At 32.7% G+C, this 18,095-nt stretch overlaps 3 protein-coding genes across 8 annotated transcripts; 2 read left to right on the top strand and 1 right to left on the bottom strand.

Annotated features, from left to right (window-relative positions):
• Nucleotides 1-3,773: 3,773 nt before the first annotated feature.
• LOC105772490 (BEL1-like homeodomain protein 11) lies at nt 3,774-7,164 on the top strand. Its single transcript, XM_012593758.2, has 4 exons — nt 3,774-4,326; nt 4,412-4,719; nt 6,373-6,433; nt 6,522-7,164. The coding sequence occupies exons 1-4, from the start codon at nt 3,895-3,897 to the stop codon at nt 6,639-6,641; spliced, it is 921 nt and encodes a 306-aa protein (XP_012449212.1). The 5' UTR covers nt 3,774-3,894; the 3' UTR covers nt 6,642-7,164.
• An 872-nt stretch (nt 7,165-8,036) lies between these two features.
• Nucleotides 8,037-11,952, top strand: LOC105772489 (uncharacterized). 6 transcript variants are annotated; one of them, XR_008196841.1, is made up of 10 exons: nt 8,037-8,290; nt 8,382-8,449; nt 9,229-9,325; nt 9,420-9,548; nt 9,640-9,748; nt 9,839-9,983; nt 10,551-10,593; nt 10,898-11,071; nt 11,170-11,324; nt 11,750-11,952. XR_008196841.1 is itself a non-coding variant. In XM_052632510.1 (10 exons), exons 1-9 carry the CDS (start codon nt 8,078-8,080, stop codon nt 11,313-11,315), a joined length of 1,140 nt encoding a protein of 379 aa, XP_052488470.1. In that variant the 5' UTR covers nt 8,037-8,077; the 3' UTR covers nt 11,316-11,324; nt 11,750-11,952. The 6 variants fall into 6 exon arrangements, 4 of the variants coding, with proteins under 4 accessions (XP_052488470.1, XP_012449210.1, XP_012449211.1 ...); XR_001126788.2 differs by lacking the exon at nt 11,750-11,952 and adding an exon at nt 11,412-11,716; XM_052632510.1 differs by having other exon boundaries at nt 11,154-11,324.
• Nucleotides 11,953-13,349: 1,397 nt separating this feature from the next.
• LOC105772487 (cytokinin dehydrogenase 5) lies at nt 13,350-17,747 on the bottom strand. Its single transcript, XM_012593753.2, has 5 exons — nt 16,897-17,747; nt 16,642-16,769; nt 15,938-16,210; nt 15,317-15,579; nt 13,350-13,816 (listed from the first exon to the last, which is right to left on the bottom strand). The coding sequence occupies exons 1-5, from the start codon at nt 17,453-17,455 to the stop codon at nt 13,429-13,431; spliced, it is 1,611 nt and encodes a 536-aa protein (XP_012449207.1). The 5' UTR covers nt 17,456-17,747; the 3' UTR covers nt 13,350-13,428.
• Between the last annotated feature and the right edge of the window lie 348 nt (nt 17,748-18,095).

Here is an 18,095-nt window from a genome sequence, read left to right as displayed (position 1 = left end):
TTTGAGTGCAATAAATAAAAACGAATATTTTATCAATTATTTTAGGCTAAATGCATAACTGTTTTGTATGTCAATTACCAATCATTTTGCTTTGCCTGCAAAGTTGAACATAGTCAAACATTCATTTGAAAAGTTGTGTTGCGAACTATACCTTCTTATGTTGCTTAAAATTCCTAATGAAATTGAGGTACACTTCTTCTAATTTATATTACATGCAGTGCATCTTTGAAGACTTATGCTCATGATGATATATCAGTGGGATCTTGGATGATGGGTGTCCAGGCAATTTATATAGATGATAATCGTCTTTGCTGCAGTAGCATTAGACAAGGTGAAATTGCCTCCATGCTATATTCTTGTTCAAACTTTTTTACAGCTTTTACAATGCAATTTTGAAAAATAAAGAGACATTCATTAGGTAGCTATTATAAGCATACATTTCTGCCCTTTTTTAAAGTGAAAAATGGGTTATGATTTTATTTATCAAGAATACATTTTAAGGTGCATGGTTCTACTAATTTAACAGTGCAGCTTATTTTGATGATCAGTATTTTGTACCGTCTAATTTTCAGATAAGGTGTGTTCTGTGGCTTGAAAGAACATGGCTAACTCTGTTCATCAGTTTAAAGACAGCTATTTTGTGGGTTGTCTGTCAGTATTGCACTGAGAGCGGTTTTAGTGTCTAATATTGCTTTTCGCCACATCATGCAAATATTTTTTCTGGATACAGCAGCAGTTAGATGTAGATATCTATATAGCATTCCTTTTAGAGGATGAACCACAGATTAATCTGCATTTGGCGACTACTGGTTGGTTGGACAGAGGATTTTGTTTGATTAGTTTTATCAAGTTCAGTAGCCATTTTCATCTGTTGCTTAGATGTAATATTTGTTCACATTGAATATAACAGTACGGTAATGTCAAAAGGTCAATTAAAAACCTGGATTTTGCATTTATTTTGTTTTTGCTTTACTATGGAAATTGCAAAAAAAAAAAAAAAAATGGCAACTATGATTCATGAGATTATGTTATGATTTTATTAATTCATATTTTAATAAAAATTACATGAAGGTATCAACAAGAAGCGGAAAAATATCAGAAGATTTATTGTTTACCATTAAAAATCATAGTTGTGTTGATGATATTTTGGTAACTTTTTATGTTTGTAATATTTGGATGATGTAATGACAATATGACATGATAGAATTTCATTAAAATGTAACTTTTTGATGTTGTAAAATTTTATAACATATGGATTATGACATCTAAACTAATGAAATCATGTAACTTTTTGTTAATTTATCAATATTATGTTTGGATGTGAAATATTGTTTCATTAATGATATTTTAGCATATTAAATATGTATTACAGTTTAAAAATAATAAAGTAGATTATATATTATTTTTATAGTATTATATCTTATGATTTTAGTAAATTCATATAATAATTATATTAAGAATTTTATTAAATTATATTTAATAATAATTATGTTAAAATATGGTTAAATTATTTATTATTTTTATTAAAATATTTTAATAATAATCTTATTAAAATTTAATAACAATAACAATAATCATCTACCTAAAAAATTCTCGCTAAGGGTATTCTAGTCATTTTAGTTTTTTTCCTTATACTATTACAACATCATTCCATTCAACCAAACACAAGAATACCATTACAGTTCTATTCTATTCCATTCAACCAAACAATTGAATTACTATTACAGCTCTATTCCATTACACCTCTATTCAATGCCCTAAGTTTTTTAAAATGACAGCTTGTATGGTAGTTCAAGTGTACTTCATACTAATTTTTTGAATTTTTATGAATTATTTATATTTATATTTTATTTTTTGAATATTTTTTATAAAATTTAAGTTATTTGTTGATGTGACATATAAGACAAATAATGTTATATCAGCATGAAATACACATAAACTATCACATGGTTGTCACGCTAATATCATTAAAAAAATAATATTTTAGTTAGCATTTCTGTTAAAAAAATTTGACTTTCTTTTGAAAGGTTGAGGTCAAATTTAGTTAAAAGAATAATAGTCAAATTGGCAAAAAAAATATAAACGTTCAGGGCTAAATTTATTATTATGCCAAAATTAATTTGTACAAAGCTCCGACGCAAATTAATGAATGTTTCAACTCGTGTAATCATGTCAGGTTTTATTTGTCCTTTTTTATATTGGTGTGCAAAAAAATTATAAGCAAAAAAATGTAAAAAATACAATAAAGTCAAAATGATTGTCTGCGTTTTATATTAACAAGAACAGTCTACTAAACACTAGGTAGAATATAACAAAAATATCATCTAAAGCAACCAAAATACAAAGATGCTCACTAAGTTGGGGAGTAGTTTTATAAACCCCTTTAATGGAGATCCTTTATTTTTTAGTTCTTTGTATATTTGTTGTGACTAGCTATCGGACTACTTATTATTTATTATGCGTGCTGCAGGGGTGGAGTCAGAAATTTTTTTAGGGGAGGTCAAAATTAAATTGTAATTTTTATGATAGTAAAAATAGAATTTCACTATTTTAATAGTATATCTCTTTATAGTTTTTAAATGATTAAATCAAATTTTTATCATTTTTAAGGAGAGACAAAGTGCAATTTTACCTTTACTAATTTAAGATTTTAAAAATTTTAAAAGATCTAAATGAAAATTTTCCACTTAACCCTTAATTACGCCCCTAATGTGCTGATTTCACTATAAAAATAATGTATATTGCTAATTAACACAATTAATCTTATCATCTTTGATCTAATTTAAAAAATATAATTAATCCAAACCTAAATTCGATTCAGTTTAATTTCTCAGTCATTCCGAAACTACCCACAATTGACAGGTTGACATGAATGTTGCTAATGTACTCAATGCCATGCAGCTAAGATTAATGCATGAATTAGACAATGCAGGCTTTAAAGTTTAACCTATGGAGTAGTGAGAGAACGTTTGTGGGGTGACAACTTAAAGAATGATGTCGAAGGAAGTGGCAATCATTTCACAAAACCATCCAAGAGGACCACCCAAAACATCAGCATCTGTCTTTTATAATTGCAGGTTTCAAATGATCCCAGTGAATGCAAGTAAACCCTTTTAATAACTATAATTTCAGGATTTGAATTATTTGTTTGAAAAAAAATGTTCCCAAATTATTTGTTGGTCCAAAAGATTAACCATCGCACCTAAAATTAATCTCATTGTTGAAAACCCTATTATATCTCTATATTAAGAGTTAGATTATATTTTTACTAAAAAATAAATAAATTAATTCTTGTACGTTTAAAAATTTAATCCATTTGTAGAGATACGTGGCATGCCACATATACTCTAATATATAAGACCAATTGTTAACAAAAGAACTAATTTTGTCCTTAATCTAACATACATTAACTAATTTATCTATTTTTTAAAAAAGAGGTATCTCGTACTATTTTCACCCCGTCCCTTTTCTCTGACAGCAAAAGAATTCCATTTATACATATATATATATATATATATATATATATATATATATATATATATTTTCCTGCAAGTCCTTGAAAGATTGCGTGATTTTCACTGTCATTTCAACATCCCAATGCATGACTTACAACAGCAAAAAAAAAAAAAAAGCTGAAAACTTGATGCCTTATGGTTGTTGTTTTATAATCAGGGATGAAGTTTGGGGGACCACTCTTTTCCCCCATTGTCATCTTCTTCACTTCTTCTCAGCCAATACATACATACATACATACATACATACATATTTCTCATTTCAGTTCTGTCACATGGGGTAGTCGACTCAGTGAGTCATTGTCATCTGATACTGTAATAAAAGTGTTCATCATTTTTCTTTTTTTCCTCACAGGCTAGTGTTCTTGATTTTCTCTTAACAATGGAGTCCCGGCAGACTCCGGATCGAACTAGTCGTATGTTACACCATTTTGATGCTTATAACACTGAGATTAGCCACACAAGACACCTGTTGGACCTTCTCGGAGCACCTAACGACTCGAACCGTCGCCACAGAACTCAAACTCTCTCGTTATCACTCGGCTCTTGCATGCTCGGTTCATCGTTTCCTGGGGCAGAAGATACAGGTGATGACTACCCTTTCATAGGCCATCCAACTACGTATGTTATAGGGAACTCGAGGTACCTAATACCAGCTCAATCCCTCTTAAACGAACTCGTCAATGTCGGATTCAAAAATATCGACGAAACACCAAAGCTTTCCTCCGAATTCTTCAGAAGCAAGATAGTACCATCGCCCGATAAACACGAACTTCACATCACACTTACGAAGCTAATTGGATTACTTGAGGAGGTAACAACTAAACCAATTACCAACTTACCATGATTTTCTTTTTATTCAAACACGATTCTAACATCGATTATCGGTTCATTTACAGGTCGAAACACAATACGAGAAATATAACAACCGAATGGAACAAGTGGTTTCGTTATTCGAATCGATTGTTGGTGTAGGAGCAGCAAGGTGTTACACTGCTTTGACATTGCAAGCCATGTGTAGACATTTTGGCAAGCTTAGAGATACCATCTTGACTCGAATAAATTGCATTAGAACGAAGGTTCGGCACGATTTTAGGCATAGTAACACATTGTGTGTTCAAAGACAAGTATGGAGACCTGTTAGAGGATTGCCTCAAACCTCTGTTGCAATACTTCGGTCTTGGCTATTCCAGCACTTCCTTCACCCGTAAGTGGACTTTTGTTTGCTCAATCAATTCATTTTTCCATCCCGATTTTGATCCGAATTCGAAAACTTGATTAGATTAAGCTTGATCTAACTCGATTTGGCTGTGAAGGATTAAATTATTGCTTTGGTCTCTCTAGTATGCTCAAATTTGAGATTTAATTTTATAGTTTGGTTTCGGGCAAAATATTATGGAAGCCTTTGTACTAAGAGTCAATTGCATTTTGCCTCATTTACTCAAAAAACGGCAAATTAGTCCCTGTATGTTAGATTAAAGAGCAAATTAATCATTTCTATTAAAAATTTCACCCATTTAATTTCAACTATTAAAAGCTGACGTACAATGACCAATTTTTAACAGTAAAAATAGATGAAATTTTTAACAGAATGATCATTTTACTCATTAATCTAATATATAGGGACTAATTTGTCTATTTTTTAGTAGAAGGAGCAAAATGCAATTCGACTCCTAGTACAAAGACCTCCATAATACTTTTATCTATAATTTTGGCATAAATTTCTCTTTCTATTTTGATAACACTTTTAGTTAGCCTGACTATTAAAACACCGAGCTAGATTTTTCTTAAAACTATCCCTTTCAACTTAAAAAAAAAAATCATGATAGTATTGTGAGTTGAAAAAAGTCATTGTTACCTATTTGAATCGATTTAATTAATATCAAATTTGAGCATAGTAGACGACAACCATAAAATTCAAGGGGGTAGGAAGTCATCTGCAAAGATAAAGCCAGGGAGTAGACAGGGGCCTTGACCCCCTGTCAAATGGAAAAAAATAATTAATAGTCCCCCTTAAGTATTGAATTTTCATTCTAAGCTTTTTAGTCATTCAAATAAATAGAAAAATTATAATTTTAGCCCCTTCTAAAAATTTAAAAATAATTTAATCTTTTTAGAATAAAATTTTTATCGTTGGCCCTCAAAATTTTAAAGCAGGGTAGTTAGTAGCACACTAGTGGATTTATCATTTTTCTACTAGAACTGATATATATATATATATATATATATGTTCTGGCATACTGTTCGGATTTATAATTTTTAAAAATATTTAGTATAGGTATATTTTAATATTTAAAAATATTAAATATAAAATATTTATCAATTATACAAAATAGTCATTTAATGTTTTCACTGGTGTGAAAAAGGATCTTTTTGATGTTTTGTTTTAGCACTAGAATGATGCTCATCGTCCGGAATGGTTGAAACTGGTGCAGAACTGACCACCATGTTTTAAAGTTGTATCTTGGCTCCCCATTGACAAAATTTCTGGTTTTGTCCATGGTGATTTAGGCCTTTCAAATGGTAAATTTGCTTACTAAATTCATTAAAAAAATATAAATTTATAAATTAATATAATAAAATTACTTTTTTGACAGAACTTATAAATTATAACCTTGAAAGTATAATTAGACTGACTATAAAACAATCTAAACTGTTCAACCCAAATCGATTTGAACTTGATTTAACCTAAATGAAAATGACTCGAATAAATAATCAAAATTAATCCAAACCCGTAATGAAACTATCGAAAAGTTCAAGCCTCAAACTCCAAAATAACCTGAAAATATCCTAAACCTCAAATAACTTGATCAAGATTAATCATTACCTAAACCAATTTTGTTGTTTGGTGTTTTAACAGGTATCCAACAGACTCTGTGAAGCTAATGTTGTCATCACAAACAGGGTTGACCAAGAACCAAGTATTAATTCTTTTATAATCTTATTTGAACTTTACCCACAAATTTATCAATTTGTTTAAGCTTCAATTGATGTTGTTGTTAATTTCAGGTATCGAATTGGTTTATAAATGCTCGAGTTCGGCTATGGAAACCAATGATTGAAGAAATATACAAAGAGGAGTTTGCAGATTCTCCACAACACGTCTCTCATGATCTTATTGAGGGTTGATTCAAGCAGTGGGAAAAAAATTCTGATCTTTCTCATGATATGATTTGAGACTTGGTTTTTGTTGAGGAATCGACTCTTTCGAGAGTATTTTTGAAGTGTCGTGTGTCGGGTATTCAGCCAATCCCTAAACAATCAAAAGTATTATTCCTTGATGTGGGGTTTTGTCTCCTTACTGTGCCGAGAGTCAATATTCCATGAGCAGCTGTCTAGTGGGCCTGATTCACAGAGTTAAAGCATCTCAGTTGGTAGACTTGCAAGACTCAAGGTCTAAAGGAGAGGTGTTAGTATAGGACGTATAATAATTAAAATTCAGTTGGGTGTACGGAGAGTTGAACCACCAATTTGAGGCATATAAGCCACTTACCTGCAATTGTGATACCATTTGAGTTAAGTGTCTTCTAGGCCTTAGGTTGGTGTTTGAGTCCTCGTGTATGCAAGTGAGCTTTAATTATTACACATCTTGCTAACATATCTTCTTTAAGTTTTGTAAGTACACAAATCAATGCACTCCCAACTTTGCGTACTTAACTAAATCCAAATATTTAACGAATTCAAATATCTAACGAATAATTTAATTAAGTACTAGCTTACGACACTATTAGTGTAATAATATAACTTAAATAATACTTGGTTGACTTGTGAGAACTCAATTAAGGGTTTATTATATGAATAAATAATAATGATTCAAATAGTAATACTCAATTCAATATAATTTCGATTCAAAACATATTTGGGAATTCAGTTTTCATAAAAAAAAAGCATAATGATAAATAAATCCATTAACATTTACAATTTTGTCAATTTGAACCTTATTCTTTTTTTAAGCTAAATTTGACCCCGACCTTTTAAAAAGAATTAAATTTGGCCATCAACCTTTAAAAAAATCGGGTTGTTGTTTTTTTAATGAAATATTGACTAAAATGTTAATTTTTAAACATTGTAACCTTGCATGACAATCCAAGTATACTTCATGCTTCTATTTTAATGTTTTAAAATTTTAATTTTTTTTTCTTTTTTTAATACTTTTATAAATTTTAAATTATTTGTTGACTATGACATATAAGACAAATAATGCCATGTTAGTATGAAGTACACGTGGACTGTTATGAAAGTTGCCACACCACCACTAAAAGATTAATGTTTTAGTCAAATTTTTCATTAAAAGAAAAAACAAATTAACTACTTTTGAGAGGTTAATAGTCAAATGTAGCTAAAAAAGGAATAATGATCAAATTGATAAAAATGTAAAAGTTAAGGGTTAAATTTGTTATTATGTGTAAAAAAATTACAAAAGTAGAGCAAATGGGCTTGTTCAAGGGCCATATTGGGCTTTTAGGCCTAGTATTCAAATGCAAACTATTATTTGAATGGGCATTCGTTAAACTCAAAATTCTCGGAGGGATAAATCCTTGTACTCCCTACTCAGTTAAGTGATAATGCTGCTCCGACGACTGCCTTCCACCGCTGTTTCCCTCGCAACCGCCGCTCTATCCCGGCGTTCCACTTCTTACTTGTTATCTTCTCAGCGGCGCCTTCAATCCTTCAATTCAATCTCCTTTTACCCTACACTTAGCTTCCGTTCCTTTTGCTCGACCTCCGAAATATCACCGGAATTTACCGACTTAATCACAGATCAGTCCTCCAAACGCGTAAAAATTTCACTCCTTTTCACTTATTATTTTAATATTGCTTTTAAAATTTATTTGGATTGATGTTTAATTCAGTTTTGGTTTCTTATAGGGACCTCTCAAACCTGGACTGTATCTCGTCGGAACACCTATTGGAAACCTTGAAGATATAACTTTACGGTAACTTATTTCTATTCTTTTGGTTTATTTTTATTATATATCTATGTATATACCTGTGAATCTTGACCTGATGTAGGGGCGTAAATGAGATACATTGTGCTTGCAAGCTCGAGTTTGACTAAAAAAATCTTAAACTTGATTAGATAATTATCGAGCTGAGCTCAAGTTTGAGCTATCAATACAGCCGAATTCAAACTTAGTAATACTTCACTCGAACTGTTTGCGAGTTATTGAGCTTAATTATTGAGCCAAGCTTGAGGTTGAATATGTACGAGCTTCTTGAATATAAAAATTAGTAAATGAGCTTAACCGGGCTCGAGACAGCTCGATTATATCTTGAGCTGAACTCAAGCTTAAAAATAAATGTTCGATCAAGCTTGAGCCGAGAATAGAGCTCCGAATTTCTAGTCAAGCTCCCTAGTATTTGGGATCAGCTCAGCTCAAGTACAATCTCTAACTTGAAATCAAAGACCGGAGCCAATCAATCTGAACTCAAACCCGAACCTGTCTAACACGAAGTCAAATGATTTGAACAAGTAACTCAAAAATACTAGAGCTTGAACTGAGCAAAACTTAAAATGATTCGAAGTTGTTGTTATCTGAACCAAAAATTTGAACCGGCCATAATCTAAAATGGCTCAAACTTAAAATTGATACAAAGACTTAAAAATTTTAAAACTCCAATCAATCTGAGCCAGATTGATCCATCCAAAATCAACTTGACCCATCAAATCGATTGGCCTATAACTATCATGTTATTGGTGATTTCATCAATGCAGTGCTCTACGGGTGTTGAAATCAGCTGATGTCATACTATCGGAGGACACGCGGCATTCTGGGAAGTTACTTCACTATTACAACATCAAAACACCTCTTGTAAGTGAGATCGAGCCAATTTTTTCCTTGATCAGTTTGGTACCTTTTGTTATGTCTTTCAACAATTCTGATTGTGTGGGTTTTAGAATTTCAGCTAAGCTATCACAAATATAATGAATCTCAAAGAGAACACACAGTTTTAAAGAGGTTAAAGCAAGGGGAGATTGTAGCCTTAATCAGTGATGCTGGAATGCCTGGCATTAGCGATCCTGGTACGGAACTGGTTAGTTTTTGCATCCCTATTGGCTGAATTCTATAGAAAGCTTGGTCTTTGATTAAGAATGCAACTATTGATGTTTGGTATCGTGGTTTAGGCAAAGATATGTGTGGCTGAAAACATCCCTGTGATTCCAATTCCTGGACCATCTGCCTTCTTAACTGCTCTTTCTGCCTCTGGCTTGTCCACTGATGAATTCACATTTGGTAGCTCATTTGTAAATTATTGTGGTTGAACATGCTTCTTCTGCAAATTCTTGTAAAGTTAAGACTCTTATATGTCATATAATGTTGCAGTTGGATTTCTTCCGAAGCATGCTGGTTCACGGAAGGAGAGGTTGATTGCTTCTGCAAGTGAAACAACAACGCAAATCTTCTATGTTCCTCCTCACAAGCTTGGCCAGTTTCTCGAAGAAAGTTCCCTGATTTTTGGTGACTCAAGGTAAACAATATGTCTTCATTACTTCATGAACTATGATCAATTTAATATCAAATGGTGAGAATCATAGGAAAGGGATGAACATGCAAGTCAGTCTAGGTGAAGGGATTCAGTACAAAATATGGAATGTTAGTTTTATCGTGGCCGAGAAATCCTCTTTTTTGGGTGGATCTTTGTTTTTGGATGCCTACGAATCTGTTTATCTTCATCCCTCAAAAACATATATAGGAAGTCTTCAGAGGGGAAAGAACACATGATGGCCCCAATTATGTAAAGCTTGTTAGTTAACTTGCTGTAATTTTGAGGTAACCTATTATCAGATTAATAGCTGAAACCTCTAATATCAAATAGGAATCTGTATCAGCGGTTCCCTAGGCAGTCGGGTTACAGGGTGAAGAAATCTGGTTTATTTTCATCTTTTAAGTGCATGAGCCTCTGCTTGCGGGGTTGAAATTATGTGCTTTTTCCTTGCTTCAGTTAGCTTTCTGTCTTTTGATACTTCTATGAAATCTTAGTTGTATTTGTCAAATCTTAGGGCTTACAGTGACAGTTTATTTGACCTCGTTACAGACAATGTGTCATAGCTCGGGAACTAACAAAAATTCACGAAGAGGTTGGTCTGTATTTATTTTTCTCATTATGCATTTGTATGCTACTTCGTATTTTTACCTACCATGTGTATGATAACATAGCTTCTTTTTTTTCTTTTCGTCATTTCAATAACTAAATTATCAATGTTCATAACTTCTATAAGTAATATCATGTTCTGTTTTCATGCTTCTGATAAAAAAAACCAGTAGCAAAGACCAATGCCTTGAATGATTTGTTCTAAATCTATTAGCCAGTTTGACCTCGTTTTACTTTGTGGAATTTTCTTTATGTGATCATTTAGTAACGACAATGATTAATTCCGGCAGTTCTGGCGGGGCACTCTAGGGACAGCAAAGGAAGCCTTCTCAACTCGCCAGCCAAAGGGAGAAATTACCCTCTTGATTGAGGGCAATTCAAATTCCAGCGTGGAAACTCCGTCAGAGAGTCAGTTAGAAAATGACCTGAGAGAATTGATCTCCAATGGCCATAGTCTTTCTTCGGTATGCTTCATTTCACCATCTTCACATTTTATCAAATTTATACCTTGCATCCATCGGTTGTATATGATAAAAATAATTGAAGATGATGTACATTTCAGGCAGTCAAATTGGTGGCCGAAGGAACATCGATGAAAAAGAAAACAATATATTCACTCGCCTTGAGAAAATTCGTGAAGAAAACCAAAGCAGACGATTCAGATTAATATCAAGCATGCTTGTGACAGTATATCCTCGCTGCTTCTAACTCATACCGGTAAGATTAAAATTGTAAGAGTTTGATACCTCGAATGTACGAAAGTTAAGAACAAAACTTACCCCTTTTGACATCTTGCTTTAACAGGGGATATCCAATGCTAGGTTATTCTCCCATTCACCCTCATTTTCGAAAACAAAGTAGTTTACAACCCTTGTAATTTACATGTCGAGGTGCATGCTAGTTTACATGGGCATGCCATATCAATGTTAAAGCAGTAATTCATAGATTTAGTACTATTAGTTTGCCCAAGTTTAATTGGCATGTCACTGATTTCATCTCTGGAATTTACCATTTCACTTATGGTAATTGCCATTTCTTGTTTCTATTTTCATGTCATAATGGTACTTAAGGCATTATATTTATATATTTTTTCTCGCGATTTGTTATTATATCTTATTTGAAATTATCATTGAAATTGTTAGGTGGATCCCCAAAAGTTTTCACCAATTGCTTAGGTTTATGCATGCTACCAGCTCAAATATACATGTACTTTTACCTTCTAGTAAAAGTATCATAGAGGTTTCTGTACTGAGAGGTGGATTGTATTTTATCCTTTTTATTAAAAAAATGGACAAATTAATTTTTATATTTTAGATCAAAGAGTAAACTCGTTCTTTTATTAAAATTTTACCTATTTCTGCTGTTAAAAATTGATTCTTGTACGTCAGCATGAGCTACACGTGGCATCTCACATGTCACTGTCTGGTTATTTTGTTAGCTACGCTAGTTTTTAACAATGTAAAAGGATGAAAATTTTAATTTACTCTTTGATGTAATGTATAGAGATTAATTTGTCTGTTTTTTTATTGTGGGGGAACTATGACCATGTCACAATGTAACATTTCTTTTTTGTTGAGTATAAGACAACCTACTGTAGCCAAGCTCAAGCTGGGGAAGTAGGCAAGCAGCTAGCGGCCTTGGCCTCTTTGAATAAATAGGTAAATTTTTTTAGCCCCTCAAATTTTAAATTTTTATGGCATTTGGTTAAAAAGGAAATTACAATTTTATTCCCTTCAAAATTAATAATTGATTTTGGTATCTTTTAACCCAAAATTTTTAGATTTGGCCCAATTTCATTTTGGCCCTTCCTATACAAAACTTTTGGCTTCCCTTTAATCTAATAACATTTTTAGTTAATATACTAACAAAGCCTTTAAACAGCTATTAGACTATATTTTAATTAAATAAGCCTCTAACTTATGATAAGCACTTTGACAAAATTCTAATAGACATTAACAACTCAAAGAAGGAAGTGAATAAAGCTCTAGTTTCACTTATTTAAGTCCAAGTTTCGAGTTTTGATATTAACATCTCCTCGTTTAAATGGTAAAGTAAGCCTTACATATCATTATATTCAATGAAAGCACCTGTTGATGATAATTTTGGCATTATTAACTTATGGAGGAATTTAGGTTAGAGTTAAATTGCATTTGATCTATTTTACTAAAAATAGACAAATTAATTTTTGCACATTAAATCAAAGAGTAATTTTATCTTTTTTGTTAAAATTGGCCCTATACAATTGAATAAGGACTAATTTACTCTTTTATCTTATATATAAAAGTTAATTTATCCATTTTTATGTAGAAAAACAAAATATAATTTGAGACTTTGATGATACTTGTCACTGAAAGGACAGTTAATGAAGAAAAAATGGTTCAACAAAACATTATAATCTTACATTATTGTTGGCAATCTTAAATTCTTGTCGGTAGTATAAGTTAAACCGATCCCAACTAAATGTCTCTTTCAAGTCATGTCTTATTTATTACCGGTGCTTGGAAAGTATTTTTGTTTTTAGTTCCAATTTTTTTTCCCTGCGATGTTTCCAACAGGAAAATCATGGGATAACACAAAACAAAGATTCTTGCAGATCTTACTACTCTTTAGTCTGCATCATCTGTAAAACCATTAGAAACTGCATCTTTTTTTACAGCTGATTTTAGTTTTGTGAATATAACAAACAGCATTTAAAAGGCTTATCTTCTTTAGAAAATTGATTTGATTGGATGAGATGTAATGTGATTAATAAATATTTTACTTTGTTTATGCCATATTGTATTTACATAAAGAACTAGTGGTATTTTCCTAAGTCAGTACGTTAAAAATCTATAGATTCTCTAGCTTTTTGTTTAATTGGTATTGGTATGTCCATCACCATCATATTGGAAGAGGAAAGGAAGGTGGGAGTGAAAATGTTTTGGCCCGAGGCCAAAATGTGTCTCGGGTCGAATTTCATTTTCATTCGTTGAAACCGATCCCATTTACTGCCGTAATGCTCTTTCCACTCCGATTGTGTTTTGTAATGAGGTAAATATTGCTTCACCTTCATCCCATCCTCATCACAAAATTTGAGAATCTGACGGTTCTGATTTGTCAGGTACTCCAAACTCTGCGTCTCCTCACCATTATCCAACGCCGATCTCAAAAACGCCACTAGGTAAAACACATCCTCATCCGGTGTCACCACCGAGCTCTTATCATCCCATCTATACCACATCACAAAAAACAACACTACATCAACTTAACATTCAGCATATTTCAAAATTGATTTAAAATGACTCCACCCAGCTTAGTGGTTATAATAGGTATGTTTGTGGAACAATTTTAGTGACAAGACAAGGATAGTTACCATCATGGGACCTTAAGACATGATCTCCTGACAGACCAGAATCTTCCCACTTGGATGATCATTACCAGTCAACAAAAAGAGCTAAAAGGGTGTGTTTTTATCACAATCCTAGCTGGCCTTTTTTCATCACTAAAAAACATTCAAATCCCTTGGCTTTGGGTATAGGAGCATTTGCATGTTGCTCCCAACATAGCAGGTCATGTCCTTGTGCCAGGACCACCAATTAATGGTCTAATTGCAGTTTTAGTCCCTTCCACTATTCTAAAATTTGACGTGCTTTTAGTAGGTCCAAATTGATAGCACTATTAGTTGACGTGAAATTTTATTACTAACCAAAGGTGTTATTTTAATTGAACTTACTAATAGTAGAGGAATCAAATTAAGAATTGAATTCTAAATTCCAACACAATAGGGGGGACTAAAACCAAATTAAACCTTCTATTGAAAGCGAAAACTCAATGCCAACGTAAAATTAACCTACGGTTGCCGACATGGACAATACCTTTTTTGTCCTTAAATGCAAATATGCATTTTTTTCCTTACATGGCATAGAGGTACCAAAAATAAAAAAACCCTCGCTTGAAAGCTCGAAAACAATGGAAATTTTATTGCCGACACTCTAATTAGCAAATATCATGCATGTATGATGATGTCATTATATAATTTCATAGACATCATTCATTACATGTTATATTATATCGATATAATTAACTAAGTTTATCCATTAGTGAAACATGTAAAAATCATGTTATAAATATATAAAAAGGTGACACCAACATCTTTCATGATGTGCATATGGTGGCTATAAGGGGCCATGATGGAAAATGATGTTAAATATTTGCATGTTTCATGCATGGGAATGCTTTTAGTGTGTAATAAAAACGATATCATTTGCCACTCAAGATAAAACTCAACGATAAAAGTATCATAAAATAAAACTCAACGATAAAAGTATCATAAAAATTTTTGTACTAAGAGTCAAATTGCATTTTGTAATTTTTATTAAAAAAATAAACAAATTAATCCTTATATGTTAGATTAAAGAGTAAACTAATCATTTCTATTAAAATTTCATCTATTTTACGGTTAAAAATGGTGTGACTGATAGAACAACCAAATAGATATACATGGCGTACACATATATCTCATTATAATGTATAGTGATCAGTTTTAAGAGTAAAATAGATAAAATTTTTAACAGAATGACCAATTTATTCTTTAATCTAATGTATAAGGATTAATTTATTATTTTTTTAAATAAAAAACGTAAAATATAATTTCACTCCTAATATAAACACCTTCATAATACTTTTTAAGTGGATTGAAGAATTACACGGTCTCGATTTAAGAAACTTACTTGTTTTTGTTCATTGGGTAGATTAGAATAGGCCCACTAGTTTTATTTCCCAAAATGCCCTTGAAGACCCCTCGATCAAAATCGGCAATCTTTGACTTAGGGACAAAAAGGTTCAACCATGGATGTGGAACCTCCCACATACCCTTAGACCGGAGCTTTAACTCGGCTTTGTGAACCCGGTCTAAGAAATCCACATATGGTAAATCAGTTGTGAATACTGATGTGGGTATAAAATTTAATTTCTTCAACAAAGCCTCAATTTCCTGCATTTAAAATAATAAAAAAGATATTTTAGTTGTAGGAGAATAATGTGGTAAGTGGTCCCTAAATGTTATAAATTAAAGGTTAAAATATTACTTAATTCTTTATACTTTTCAAAAATTTCAAATTTAGACTCTATACTTTTCAGATATCAAGATTAAAGTCTAACTGTTAATATTATTAAATTTATCGGAGTGGTATTTTGAAATAAGAAAAACTCGATAGTCATGTAATTAAAAAAATGACATTGTAATAAATTTAAAATTTAATATAAAAATTAACAATATTAAAAATTTATGACATATTTTAACCTAAATTAAAATCATATTATGCTAACAATGTATTAAATATTAACCCTACCTGATCGATGGTCTCGGCCGTAGATTCGTGGTAGTTTTTGGTAATTTCCAAGCAATACAAAACGCCGCCATTGTTGTTGGAGCCAAGGGATGAAATTTTGACAGGGTTTCGAGGTGAAAAAAAGGACGATCTCCAATTATTGATGAGACCTTCGTCTACAATAACGAAACCTTCGACATAGTCGAATTTTTGGTTACCATGTAATGATATTAGATACTCTTGGTCCTTGGTAAAAGCTGAAAAATTGGAATATAGGACCCTTATCCACCTCACCTACAAATATTGTAAATACAATTAAAAAAATGGTGTTTGGATAGCAGTAGCATGTGTTTGAAAAAAAGGTAAAAAAGCATGTTTTATATGATCTTATTTCATGTAGGATTATGATTAGGTTCAATCTCAAAAGCTTATTTTTTATCGGATGGAGCTTTAATCACTGTTACAACAAGTCTCGGCAAACCCCATTTTCAAACAAGTGAAAAAGGTACTTTGTAATCTTATTTCATACAGTCCCATGATTCTATAGGAAATTGTAAAAGTTTGGGGTTTCAATTAGGTTTAACCCCAAACCCCATTTTTTTTATGGAATTTAAACTCGTGTTATCGTTATAGAGAAGGATAAATCTAGGCAACCCCATTTTAAACCAAGTTCATATAAATAATGATAATATATATATAAAGAGATTATGGACAATATTATATACCCTTTGTGGAGCTGGTTCAAGAGAAATTCTAGCTCTTGTGATAATCCCAAATTGTCCTAAACCACCAAGAACAGCATGAAACAACTCCGGGTTTTGTTCCTTTGAGCATGTCATAAGCTCACCTTTCCCTGTTTCACCACAAATACATACACACGGGTGAAAACATGCTCGAACTCATGCAATAGTACCAACTGAGCTATGAACAAGAAACAAGGGATAAAGGGCATGCAAAGTTAAAAGAGCTGATGAACCAACCTGTAACAACGTCAAGCTCATGGACATTGCTAATTTGTGGACCATGATGAAAAGCTTGGCCACTAATACCAGCATTTGACAAAGTCCCACCAACGGAAAGGTACAAGTAATCGGTCCATGATTTAGGTGCCAATCCATACGCAAGGCAACTCTTCAACACATCAATCCAAAGCTCCCCACCCCACACATCCACATACATATCATCACCCCACACTCTCGGCTTACCACCGGACCCAACCCCACTCATCTGAACCACCACCCCGGTTCCAGTCTGTGCTTGCCCGTTGATCGAATGCCCGTGTCCCCTAGCCGACACAGTAAACCCGTGACTCGACTCGTACGCTGCTTTAACGAACTGAGCCACGTCTTTAGCCGAAGAAGGACGTAAGACCGCAAGCGGTTCAACTTTAGTCATCAACCCAAAATCCGCAGAAGCTGACTCAACGTCGAAGGGGTCGACGGTGAGACCTAAACGGAGAAGCTCCGTGGGTTCAAGGGTTAATCCCACTGTAACAATTAATCTACAAATGGCAAAGGTTAAAAGAAGCTTTGTAGCCATTATCCCAAAAATGAAACAATGCTTCCTCTTGTTTGGTTTGTGTGAATATATATATAGAGAAAGTGAAAAAAAAGGAACAAAATCTTTTGGTGGCAGTGTTAACGTAAGATAGTATAACACTTTAAAGATTTTATTTATTCTTTTTCTTCCCAACAATCAATACAACATGCAAAAGCACAGATTCTTTGTTCTTTTTCACGTTGGGAAATGGGTTTAAAATTAGTGGGTTGAAACCAAAACAATGGATTTTCAAAGCTGGTGTTGTTGGTAATGGTGGTGTTGCTCTTTTTGGTGTCATACAGGTTCTAAATTTATAGGTCAAAAGGGTGGCCATGAGGGGGGTAGGAGAGTCACGTGCGAGGAGAGGAGGAGGCACGTGTGAGAGAGGGAGGAGGAAACCACCGTTCTCCTCCCTGTCCTGCAATTTACATACGGTGGTGGGGTCATGTTTTGGATACGGAGGATCTATATAGGGTCCCAGGCTGCGGATGGATTCACGTGGGTGCTGCTACCCAGCTCGGCTGCCTTACCCTGTGCTCTTTCATCTAATTACAAACTCTCGAAGTTAATTTGGGTTTTAAAATTTTTATTCATTTATGTTTGTATTGTTTTTCAAGTTAATTCATTTTTAAATATTTAT

This window comes from Gossypium raimondii, chromosome 6 (assembly GCF_025698545.1).
Source record: "Gossypium raimondii isolate GPD5lz chromosome 6, ASM2569854v1, whole genome shotgun sequence".
In the NCBI taxonomy this organism is placed as follows: domain Eukaryota; kingdom Viridiplantae; phylum Streptophyta; class Magnoliopsida; order Malvales; family Malvaceae; genus Gossypium; species Gossypium raimondii.
This window is presented reverse-complemented; position numbering and strand designations above follow the sequence as displayed.

Bases quoted from the DNA above. Each gene is read 5' to 3' on its own strand.
- LOC105772490 (XM_012593758.2), top strand. From the start codon at position 3,895: ATGGAGTCCCGGCAGACTCCGGATCGAACTAGTCGTATGTTACACCAT. The intron at 4,720-6,372 runs GTAAGTGGACTT...GTGTTTTAACAG, and splicing joins TTCCAGCACTTCCTTCACCC to GTATCCAACAGACTCTGTGA. The intron at 6,434-6,521 runs GTATTAATTCTT...TGTTAATTTCAG, and splicing joins CAGGGTTGACCAAGAACCAA to GTATCGAATTGGTTTATAAA.
- LOC105772489 (XM_052632510.1), top strand. From the start codon at position 8,078: ATGCTGCTCCGACGACTGCCTTCCACCGCTGTTTCCCTCGCAACCGCC. The intron at 9,549-9,639 runs GTTAGTTTTTGC...ATCGTGGTTTAG, and splicing joins GCGATCCTGGTACGGAACTG to GCAAAGATATGTGTGGCTGA. The intron at 11,072-11,153 runs GTATGCTTCATT...AAATAATTGAAG, and splicing joins ATGGCCATAGTCTTTCTTCG to ATGATGTACATTTCAGGCAG.
- LOC105772487 (XM_012593753.2), bottom strand. From the start codon at position 17,455: ATGGCTACAAAGCTTCTTTTAACCTTTGCCATTTGTAGATTAATTGTT. The intron at 16,211-16,641 runs GTATATAATATT...CAATATTTGTAG, and splicing joins TTGAACCAGCTCCACAAAGG to GTGAGGTGGATAAGGGTCCT. The intron at 13,817-15,316 runs GTAAGTTTCTTA...GATGTGGTATAG, and splicing joins TACCCAATGAACAAAAACAA to ATGGGATGATAAGAGCTCGG.